We start from the raw sequence: 12,089 nt of genomic DNA, 5'->3' as shown, positions 1-12,089 counted from the left end.
ACTTTCAACTACAAAAATAACCCACAGTAGAGTCAAATTTTTTTAATCCTAAAAGGATTTTTATTTCCACCCATCATTTTGGATAGAAATGGAGATTCAGAGAGCTTAAATAACTTGTCCAAGGTCACACAAGGAGAACTTAGGGCTCTGGTTCTCAGACATTATCCCACAACATTGTGCTGTAAATATTAAGGATAGATCCTGCCTAACGTGACTTGTCATAACTAGAGAAGACACTCCTAATTACCATATTCTTGCTTTGTATGCAAAGAACACCTCCTTAGATTTACGCAAAGAATAGTTAAATATGAACTGCATTTGCCACCTTGTCTTACGATTAGTGTACTGTCTTTTATCTTGATAATAATCATTCGACTATAAGAAACGAAGGATACATAGAGAGATCCATAAAAAGGAGAATGTAAATAAGTGCCCAATGTGGAATGTCAGTAGTAAATGTGAGAAGAGAAAAGGAGAGGGAGAGAAGCATAAGGTAATTTCGAGGGGGGTGAGAAAAGAAATCAATACTAAAAGAAATATGAAAGAATATTCAAATTATGAGGTTTCTTTTTTTTTTTAAGATTTTATTTATTTATTTGACACAGAGAGAGAGACAGCTAGAGAGGGAACACAAGCTGGGGGAGCAGGAGAGGGAGAAGCAGGCTCCTGGCTGAGCAGGGAGCCCAAGGCAGGGCTCAATCCCAGGACCCTGGGATCATGATCTGAGTTGAAGGCAGACGCTTAACGACTGAGCCACCCAGGCACCCCTCAAATTATGAGCTTTCTTACTTAAGAATACTTCTACTGTTCAGGCTAGTATTGATGATATTGGGCCTTAAGTGACACAGGACTCGTGACCCTGATCTGATGACAATCTTGCAGTCTTGTTTTCCCTGACTTAAAAAAGACACATTTGGAAAATGTGCAAAAAGCATACATCCATATATTCATAAACCTGTGTTTTCCTTGGCTCAGATATCTTGGGTAAATTGGAGAAGTTATAGAACTGTATGTAACTAAACAACAGAATACAATGTGGAAAAATGCAATGACTGTTAGGTCCCAAATACATACCTTTCGGGTCTCATAGGCATGTTCTTTCAAATATCAGCAACCCATTGAAGGTATTGGCTCTGACTTTACTAAAACCAAAATTCATGGCAGGAAACAAGTACAAATGTTTCTACTCGAAAGAACTGTAAGCTCCATCCCTTCAACTAAACTACTTACATACAGCAGCCCCAAAATCTTATGTTTTCCCACCACAAGACTGTCACGTGGTGGGAAAACATCTTGAACTCCCCAGGAGAGATTATGCAAGAAGATTTTGAGCAGAGGCAGTATATCGCAACAGTCATGTGCCCGGGCTCCGAAGCCACACCACCAGGCTGGGGTCCTGACTTTGCCACTCTTTGGATCCACTGATGTCGGGTAAATCACTGCATCTCCCTTCCCTGGACCTCAGTTTCTGAATCTGTAAAATGGGGTTAATAGTAACTACTTCAGGGGTTGTTGGGAAGAGTACAGTTGATCCTTGAAGAACACAGGGGTTGGGGTGCCCAGTCCCCAGCCTCCTGCGCAGTCAAAACTCCATGTATAACTTTTTTTTTTAAGATTTTGTTTATTTGACAGATAGAAACATAGCGAGAGAGGGAACACAAGCAGGGGGAGTGGGAGAGGGAGAAGCAGGCTTCTCGCCAAGCCGGGAGCCCGATGTGGGGCTCGATCCCAGGACCCCGGGACCATGACCTGAGCTGAAGGCAGATGCTTAACGACTGAGCCACCCAGGCGCCCCTCCATGTATAACTTTTGACTCCCCCAAAACTTAACTACTAATAGCCTACCACTGACCAGAAGCATTAGCGACAAAAGTCAATTAACACGTTTTGTATGTTATTATATTACGATATGTATTCTTACAATAAAGTCAGCTAGAAAAAGAAGATGTTATTAAGAATCATAAGGGAAAGGGGCGCTTGGGTGGCTCAGTCAGTTAAGCGTCTGCCTTCGGCTCAGGTCATGATCCCAGGGTCCTGGGATCGAGCCCTGCATCGGGCTCCCTGCTCCACAGGAAGCCTGCTTCTCCCTCTCCCACTCCCCCTGCTTGTGTTCCTTCTCTCACTGTATCATTCTCTGTCAAATAAATAAATAAAACCATAAAAATAAAAAGAATCATAAGGGAAAAAAATCATAAGGAAAATGCATTTACAGCACTGTACCGTATTTATCCAAAAAATCCATGTATAAGTGAACTCATGCATTTCAAACCCATGTTGTTCAAGAGTCAACTGCAACTGAGTCATTACAGGTAAAGTACTTAGAAAAGTGCTACAGTCTATGGTTTATAACTGCAGCCTAATAATATTAGTTATTACTATTATTATTATTATTCCATGCCCTCTCTCCGCATGCCATTCCCCCTGTATCTCCACATATTCACCAACCAAGAAGATCCTCCCCTCTTTACAAATCAGAAAATGGAAGCTCAGAGAGACTGAGTAATGCACTCCACGTCCCACAGCCAGCCCTGGTCGAACCAGACTTTGGATCCAGCACATGTATTAATCACTGTTTTCACAGCCTCCCAAGTCAGCAGTTCAAAAATACACAACATAGACCCATTCCTTTGTTTGTTCATTCACTCCTTCATTCACTAAGAGCTTACAGCATGCCAGGCACTGGACCTGGTGTTGGGGATCTAGACATGAACTAGGCAGATCAGAAGGGAACTGCCTTCAGGGGTGCCTGCCTGCCTCAGTCGGTAGAGCATGTGACCCTTGATCTCAGGGTCATGAGTTCGAACCCCATGATAAAGATTACTTAAAAATAAAATCTTAAAAAAAAAAAAAAAAAGAAGGGAACTGCCTTCATAAAGCTTGTATGCTTCTTAGGGAAACAGATAAGCAAACAAAAATAAACCCATCATGTCCTATCAGATGATGGTAAGTGCTATAAAGAAAATAAGAACAAGTCAGAAGATGGAGTGTCAGGATCGAGGTGGGAGGCTTATTTTAGGTAGAAGAATCAGGGAATACTTCCCTGAGAAGGTGAGATAAAACCAATGAGGGGTGTTCTATGGCAAGATCCGGGGAAAAATGTGGAAGGTAGAGTGAACTCTAAGTGCAAATGTCTTGAGACAGGAACAAGGTTGGCCTAGCGGAGGAGTGAGAAGTTTGGATTCTGGTGGGAGCTGGTTTGGAGAGAAAAGGTGTAAGAGAGCCTCTTGAATAATAGGGAAGTGAATTAACTGGGGAAATAAGACAGTGTTGCCAGGCACCGCTGAGAATCCACTCGAGCTCTGAGTTCATAAAATTAAGACCTGCAAGCCTGCTTCGTATTTTTAATCTAGCCACATTTGGAGATTTGGTGCTTGGATGCAGACCTGAGCAGGTGAGTAGAGTGTTACCAGTTCTGGGGGTTTGGCAGGTAAAGGCAGTAGAGGGGAGAGAGGCAAGGGCGTTGAGCCTGCTCCATGGACTCAGGTGAGTGTCTGAGGGCAAGGCCTGAGGGCCGTGATGGACGGTGACAAGGTCTAGGGATGATGGCCTGGTGGAGACAGTGAGACCCAACAATGGCTGGAGTGGGGTTCCAGAGGGAACAAGCTGGAAGTGAGAAGGTAGCAGCCAGAGAGGGGTGCCAGAAATCCGCAAGTACTAGTACTAGTACAAGTCCTACTAACGAGCAACAGAGTGTTACTGTAAGACTAGTTGGCTGAGAAGGCATTGTTGATCTCCCATACCAGGGGTCTCAGACCTGGCCACATACTAGAATGACCTGGGGAGCTCCTAAAATATACATGGGCCTCCGATCCTCTAATTCCGGCTCAACTGGTTCAGAGGTGGGGGTGGCAGTGCCCGAGGTTTTTTAAAAGTTTCCCAAACAATTCTGAAGTGCAGCCAGGGTTGGAGTTGACTGGTCTAAGCAGGCCAACCAGCAGGCCTGAGGAGAGGAGTGGTGAAGAGCATGGACGTGAGCCAGCAGGGCTCTGGGCTGCACTGGAGGAGTGACCTCGGGTTGGTGGCTGGCCCAGCATGGGAGGTTTATGGAGATTGGATGGCCTGTTCTTCAGAGCAGTGGGGAAGGGGCAGGGAGGAGCAATGGTCCGGGAGCGGCCATGATGAGCAAAGCAGACACCGGCCGCACCATCAGGCCCTAGGACTCTTGAGGGGTAGCTCCATGTCCTCAGGAGTGAGTTGGGTATCAGTCAGAGCAGAACAGTGAGAGGGACATTTAGAGAAGAGGCTTAGGACATAGTGGGAGGGGGTGGGGGGCAGAGGGTGGGAGATAAAGTCAAATAAGGATGTGTACCGAGCTGCATGGGGAAGGAGACCCAGGAGCGCTGGGTTGAGGGAATCACAAGGGTAATCACAAGGCATAATGGGATTAGTAGCAAGGCCTTTTAGGGGAAGATGGGTAATTGACTTCAATTAAAACCTCCCTTTTGTATTATATTTAGACTCTTGGGTGGTATATTAGTTTCCTAAGGCTGCTGTAACAAATTATCACAAACTTGGTGGCTTAAAATAATAGGAATTTATTTTCTCATAAGTCTGAAGGCTAAAGTCTAAAATCAAGGTGTCAGCAGGGCCATGCTCCCTCTGAAGACTCTAGGGGAGAATACTTCCTTCCCTTTTCACAGGTTCTGGTGGCTCCCATCAATCCCTGGCATCCTTTGGCTCATGACTGCATCACTCCATTTTCTGTGCCTGTCTTCACATGGCCATCCTCCTCTGTGTCCAAATCTCTCTCTGCCTATAAGGGTAACCATCATGGAGTTAGGGCCATCCTAATCCAGTGTGACCTCCTCTTGATTACAGTTACAAAGACCCTATCTCCAAATAAGGTCACAGTCATGGGTACTGAGGGCTAGGATTTCAACATACCTTTTTTTGGGGGGGACACAACTGAACCCACAACCATTCATGGGGCAATTCATGGAGGGGATATGACAGCCGGGGCACTGTTCTTACCCAAGAATACAGGCTCTTGGGGCTGCTCTTAAATCCACTGAGAGGGCACCTGGGTGGCTCCGTCGGTTAAGCAGCCAATTCTTGATTTTGGCTCAGGTCGTGATCTCAGGGTCCTGGGATGGAGCCCAAGGCAGTCTCCATGCTCAGCAGGGAGTCTGCTTCAGGATTCTCTCTCCCTCTGCCCCTACCCCCACTTGCTCATGCTCTCTCTCTCTCTCAAATAAATAAATAAATAAATAAATCTCTAATTCCCCTGAGAGCCTGTCACCACAGAAGAGGGCAACTATAGGCCTGCTTTAGAGACCTCAGTTCCAGGGCAGTGAAAGCTGGTGGTCTCACCAGGACCTCAACCCTGCCTGAGTGAAAAAACAAAGCCGATTCAGCGGAAAACCCATCCTTATAGTGGATAAGCAATTCAAACAAACTTTGTGTTCATCACAGATCAGCAGTATCCTGAACAAATGATAGCACATATGTGATGAGAAGCCAAAATTGACAAGATAATGAAAGCCTAAAAGATTTCCTACGATCTCACCACTAGCATCAGGCGGTGAAATTAGAGAGATAAAGACAATGAAAATAACCTCTCTTGTGCTACAGAACCCAAATTTAGTAAGATGGGTGATGTACTCTATCAATCAATTATCAAGGATTAAGTGCCTATTATTGCAACATTGACACGAGAAAAATAAAACACATGGCACCATCCTGCAAAGGAACCTATCCAGCAGTTGAGGATGTGAAAACACTAGAGCCACAGATGAAAGACAAGGTCTAGTCAACTGTTAAATTTATGGTGTAGACAGACTCAGTAATACAGAAATCCCTAAATAGGAGAGATTAATGATCCCAGGATTACTCAAATTGGGCTTCCTGGAGTTTGATAAGTATTTCCTTAGAATCTGTTTTGGGGACCCCAGGCACTAGGCTGGACCCAAAGCCTTCAACCTTAACTCTGTGAGACAGTTAGCATCTCGGTTTTCCAGGGGAAGAAACCAATGTCCACACACATAAAGTGACTTGAACAAGGTCAGACAGCTTGCAGGTTTCTAAGTTAGGGACCAAGCCCAAGTTTTTTATCCTCAAGTCCATGGCTTTTTGTACAATGCATTGAAGGGTGAGTAGGGTTTGGATCAGCAAGGGAAAAACAAGGAGTGTTTTATGTGTGGGAAATAGGATTAATATTTTATTATTACATTTGGCTAATTGGCTCCCGAGAGCCAGCCTATATCCCCAGATGTGGAGCTGCTGTTTTAAACTCTTAAAATATCTGGGTCAGTGAGAAGAGGATCACAAGGTCTCCTTATGGTTATTTTTAACTTTAAAATAACCTTTAAAGAAAAGGAGAGGATAAAAATGAAAATATATATATATCTCAGAAATTTTACAAGCTGAAGTCAAAAGGGAACTGTTCAATGGGAACAGCTAGGTGATTGACCCTGACTTGCAAGCTGCAGGGAGGGGTCCCTGGTGGATCACAGTGGTCCCCGGCTCCATCAGAACCGAGAAAGGTGGCCTGGAAACCACATCAGAAAGTAAGTCTGAGACAGGAGCAGAAACCAATGGCAGGAGACATCTTCCCCAGACCTGCCTTCAAAAAAGACATTGCCCTTGATTCTTTCCTCAGAAAAGTAATGGAGAAAGAGAGTCAGGTGGGCCTCATCCAGCTTCTACGCTGGTGTTTTGCATATTTCAGAACAAAAGGAAAGGAAGAGGAATCTTTTAAGCAATTGCCCTGGGTAAAGTGAGAATGACACCATTTGATATGGGAATGATGCTCTTATGAGAAAAAAGTATTCTGAGTATTGCTTTATGTCTTTTGAGACAAATGAGCCATAATACAAACCCCCTGCACAGCTTTCCCATCAGGAAAGATACCAGGAATGAAGACGCAGTAAGTGCCAGAACATATGTCTCCCAGGACCTCAAAGGGAGAAGTTCCTGCAAAGCATCCCACTGTGTCACGTGTCCAAAGCAGCACATAAGAACAGCAAGATGGGCACTTTGCTACGCTGGGTCCCATGCAGGGGTAAGTGTCTTCAGATAAAGATCCTGAGACGAAGGAACTTCTCCCTGGTTGCATCTGTAAACCAAGGCCCTGATCATAGCAAATGTTCACTAGATGCTGAACGTCATTGAAGGCTAAGACTAACATATACAATGCAAAAAGACAACTATGCAAATCCATGTCTCTCTAGGGGCTGAATTATGTGCTACAGGAGTTCCTAAGTGAGCAAGATCAATATGAGCTGGTTTCCCAGAGGAAATGAGCCTTCAGCGGGGCCCTGAATGGATATAACTTGCACAGAAAAGGAATGAGAGGGGCTTGGTGCAGAGAAATTCATTTCTTTAGGCTCTGTGTACTTACACCACAGACACATAGTGAGCAAAGCACATCTTGGTCCCCGCACTCACGGAGCTCATTATCTAGCAGTCCATCTCCTTAGAATAAAGAGTACTGATGAGTCATGACAAAGGCCGACATTTATTTAGGGCCTATGATGTGCCAGGCACTATGCTAAGTGCTTCACAAATATAACCTCATCGGACCTCACTGCAACTCAAGGATAAGGGGGTTACTATTACCACCGTTTTATGGACTCGAAGCTGAACTCACACAGCTAATGAGTGCTGAGGCCAAAATTCAAATCGAGGGCTGTCTTGGCTTCTGGGCCATTCTCCTTCCATTCTACCCCATGGGAAATGAGGTCAGGGGAGGTGGTACGGTGGGTGGAGTGCTTGGAAGCCAGGCAAAGCAGTTCATATTTGCTATGGTGGAAATAAGAAGTTATTTGTTATCAGCTCTCTCTTCCTGCTGTTCCTGGATCTCCTCTGCCAAAGTCGGATTCCTTAGGGTACACAGGAGATTCAGAGGACCCTCCAGACAAGACACAGTCTCTCCCTCCAGATCTCCATCAGCTTTCCGGCATAGTGAACTGCAGTGGCCGTCTTGAAAGGAAATTTCAGTCATTATTTTTCTCTCTCCCTTAAATTCTAAACCTACAGATGCCATTAAGAAACCAATCCTCATGGTTTTCTCATCTAGCCCTGTACTCGCCTTTTTTAGTTTTCCTAAGATCTGCAAGAGCTGTAGCTCAGTTGGTTAAGTGTCTGCCTTCGGCTCAGGTCATGATATCAAGGTCCTGGGATCGAACTCCACATTGGGCTCCCTGCTCAACAGAGAGCCTGCTTCTCCTTCTCCCTCTGCTGCTCCCCCTGCCTGTGCTCTGTCTCTCTCTCTCCATCTCTCTTTCTGTCAAATAAATAGGTGAAATCTTTAAAAAAACCTTTTTTTTCATTTTTTTAAGCAATCTCTACACCCAATGTGGGGCTCAAACTTATAACCCCAAGATCAAGAGTCGCATGCTCTACTGACTGAGCCAGCCAGGTACACCCTAGTCTTTAGGTGGCATCTTACCACCCAAAACAGCCAAAGTGGAAAGAGAGATGCTTAAAGTTCTCCTTACCTTTATTTCTCCACCTTCACAGGGAGGAAAAGGGGGTGAAAGAAGAAAGATTTGCATTCTCTCCACCTCCCTTGAGGACAGGGGATTGTCCCTGCCCTCAGTGCTCTCCTTCATTTCTGAGTTGGGAAACACTGCTCCCTAATAAGGCCAGGATCAGAAAGAACAGGGTGAAGGTCAACCCACCTGAAGGAAATAGAATTAGAAATGCAACAATAAAAGTGGAAATTCTCACGCTTATACGGATATGTTTATCAATTACAAAACACTTCCACAGACATCCCTTCAGTTGAATTTCTCACAATAATTAGGCAGGTTTTAATGTTATTACCTTTTTTTTTTTCTTTTTGAAGATTAGGAAACTGAGGTACCAAAAAAAAAAAAAAAAGAAGTGACTCTCTAGGGTCAGAGAGGTAATACTTGCAGCCAGGCCCACTGAGCTCTAATTCTGTGCTCTGCCCTCTCCAGCATATCCACTCAGGAATCTTGAACTGGACAAGGACACCAGTTGGGAAGAGGGAAGCTTCGTGACCACTCTCTATGGTGCCATCCTCCAAGATCAGGGAGATTTACCCAAATTGGTTTTTTTTTTTTTTAATTTATTTATTTATTTGAGAGAGCAAGAGAGAGAGCGCACGAGAGGGGGCTGGGAGAGGGGCAGAGGGAGAGGGAGAAGCAGACTCCCTGCTGAGCAGGGAGACCTAGGCGGGGCTCGATCCCAGGACCCTGGGATCATGACCTGAGCTGAAGGTAGACGCTTAACCAACTGAGCTACCCCGGCGCCCCCCCAAATTGTTTTAATTTCATTTTATAATCTTCTATGAAACTATCCTCCAGAAATACACATCTTTCTCTTATAATATTTGATTTTGGTCCTAGCAATCTTTGAGAGTAGTAAGTTCCATATGTGTGCTATTCCTATGTAAAAACCTGCTATTTTTACTTTGCCCTAAAACTATTTCTTTAAAATGATAAAGCTTCCCTAGCTCTGGGATTTAATAAGTTCATATTTTTATTCTATGATTTTCATTATTTTATAAATTTCAATCATATTCTCCTCTCAGGCTGTCTTTCCAGAATGAAGAGCCATAATTCTTTTATCATCCCTCACAAAAGAACCGTCTCTACCCTCTGGATCAATTTAGGCATCCTTCCCTAGACCTTGTTAGGTTCTGTATGTCTTTGAGGTACATCAGATCATTGGCGCCCATCACTTTTCCATTACTCTGTATAAAAGAGCACAATGACTTCAGCTAAAATAAAGTGTAGAAATATTTGAGAGACACTTTTAAAAATCAAACCATTCCTTTGCTCCATGTCAGCCCAACATATGCTGAAAAAAGATACATTTTGCTTCAACTCTGAATTGAATTTCAACAGGCTGGTACTAGACAACCTCATAATCTATCATGAAAATGACAATTTACAAAGCGCTTTCACATACATGATCTCAGTTGACCATCACATGAACCATGCAAGGTAGAAAAAACGTATTATGATCTTCATTTTTTACATGAGAAAATTGAAAAGATGAGTCTAGTCCAAGGTCAAACAGCTGGAAGTAGAGCTTGAGTTGCTGGTCGTCCAATGAGAGAATCGTGCTTTATCCACTGTGCAATACAATACAGCCTTCCTGATAACCTCATGTGATTTCTGTTAAAGCAACTAGCCCTCTCCAAGTCCCTTTCGGTGGTCCTCAGTGCAGTCACAAAATACTCTATAGCCCTATTGAGAGGAAGGACGTTCACGGTTGGTCTAGACCCTCGTCCCCTCTCTCTCCATGCTGTCTCTACAATCTTATCACAGGTACCGATAGTACCCTCCATGCACATGACACCCAAATTTGTATCTCTAGGCCACACCTCTCCTCCGAGCACCGGACAAGTACATAAAACTACACAGTTGACATCTGGATGTCGCAATATGTTCAAAAACTCATCTTCTGACCCCATCATATCCCCTGCCACTGCCAAGACCCAATTCTCCTCTGATGTTCCTCCTCTCAAATACCTCTCCAGGAAGCTAGGAATCATCTTGACATTTCTCTCCCTCTCCCCTCCACCAACCCTGCTCGTATCCAATCTAACACCAAGTCCTTCCACTTTTGCCTCCTGCAGAGCTCTCTATCCCGTCCATTTCTTTCCCCATCATCAGCCTCATCAGCCTGCCTGCAGCCTCATCTCATGACACCTGTTTCCATTGCTCCCACTCCAGCCCCACTGCCCTTCTTTTAGCCCGTCTCCCTCACATGCTTTCATTTGCCACAGGGCCCTAGAACATTCCTCCCTTTCTTCCCTCCGTCCTTAAATTCCTAGAATTAAATGTTCCAGAAGCCTCCATCTTCAGACAGAGTTTGAAGGGTCTTTCCTCAGGGAAACCTCTCTTGACCTCCCTGAGTTACGTTCCCCCATTACATCTTGCAGGGCACTAATCTGACATGGTTTTGTGATTTTAATTAATGTCCGTCTCCCCTACTAGATTTATAAGCTTCTGCTCACCGTCATATATTCCCTGTGCTGTGCTGAGCTTGGCACCCAGAGGCACAGCTATGTTTATTACGTCAAGGTGAATAAATGAATAAGCCCACTAACAAGGAAGTGGTTGCATATGATACACATCCTCATTATGGAACAGTAATAAGCAGCTGTTAAAAAATGAGACATCTATATTTACTAATATGGAATGGTGTTCATAACATATTATTGATTAAAAGCTGTACATTACACAATAGTATGCATACTATGATCAGTTATTTTTAAAACCTATGTATGTCTTTAAAAAAAAAACAAAACAAAACTCTAGAGGTGCCTGAGTGGTGCGATTGATTAAGCATCCAACTCTTGTTTTCGGCTCGGGTCATGATCTCAGGGTCATGAGACTGAGCCCCATGTCAGGCTCCATGCTCAGCACAGAGACTGCTTGGGATTCTCTCTCCCTCTCCCTCTGCCTTGCCCCACCCAGTGCACGCACTCTCTCTCTCAAATATATAAATAAATCTTAAAACAAACAAAAAACCCTCTGTGTATGCATACATGTGTATGTGTTTGAAGGGTCTGCAGACTAGCACCGAACTGCTTACAGTGCTTTCCCTGGAGAAGGGGAATAAGACAGGTTAGAGAAAAATAGCATAATAATATCTAATAAACTGCTTGCTGCTTTGACTTTTTTCAGTGGCCACGTGGTATTGTTTTAATGATTTTAACAAAATCCATTTTTAAAAAATAATGAGGCGACTCACTGAAGTTTAGGAAACGGTTTCTAAATACAGCAAAAAATAAAAATAATAACTATCACTTCGTATGGGATTCCTCAACAATAGCAAGTTCCAGAGGCCAGCACACTTGCAGCCCAGAGCTTCAGTCGAGCATAGGCTGTGACAAAGATGCCAGAGGAAGAGAATAATCAGGCAGGCCAGCATTTGTTTGCTTCATCTGGGTCTTCCCTTCACGTGACTTCTATAAACAATAAGTATTTTGAAAAATCACTGCTCTTTGATTCACTTAATCTGAGAAGGAAGATAAGTGAAGGAACAGCGTACATTTTTCTGAGTTTTTTTGTTGTTGTTGAATACAAGTAGTTACGCGAGGACACCTTTATTTCTCTTCGCCTGCTAAGTAACAAATCTTTTGTGGTCCTCACCATAGCTCCAAGGGAC

The 12,089-nt window shown here is 43.9% G+C and overlaps 1 protein-coding gene across 10 annotated transcripts in view; it reads right to left on the bottom strand.

The window, feature by feature from the left end:
* Window positions 1-711: 711 nt before the first annotated feature.
* LOC118014426 (quinone oxidoreductase-like protein 2) overlaps window positions 712-12,089 on the bottom strand; it is a 42,164-nt gene continuing 30,786 nt past the window's right edge. For 2 of the 10 annotated variants that reach the window (XM_035010728.1, XM_035010730.1), the window contains one exon: window positions 2,828-4,752. In XM_035010728.1, the coding sequence (XP_034866619.1) occupies window positions 4,678-4,752 (75 nt within the window). In that variant the 3' untranslated portion in view covers window positions 2,828-4,677. Of the gene's footprint in view, window positions 1,475-2,827; window positions 4,753-7,436; window positions 7,920-8,437; window positions 8,621-11,414; window positions 11,890-12,089 lie in introns of those variants that run through there. The other 8 variants (XM_035010727.1, XM_035010729.1, XM_035010731.1 and 5 more) reach the window with 6 other exon arrangements.

The sequence above is a fragment of the Mirounga leonina genome, unplaced genomic scaffold (assembly GCF_011800145.1).
Source record: "Mirounga leonina isolate KUSES-001 unplaced genomic scaffold, KU_Mleo_1.0 Mir_154, whole genome shotgun sequence".
Classification (NCBI taxonomy): Eukaryota; Metazoa; Chordata; class Mammalia; order Carnivora; family Phocidae; genus Mirounga; species Mirounga leonina.
Note: the sequence above shows the minus strand (reverse complement) of the source record. Positions and strands in the feature narration are given on the sequence as shown.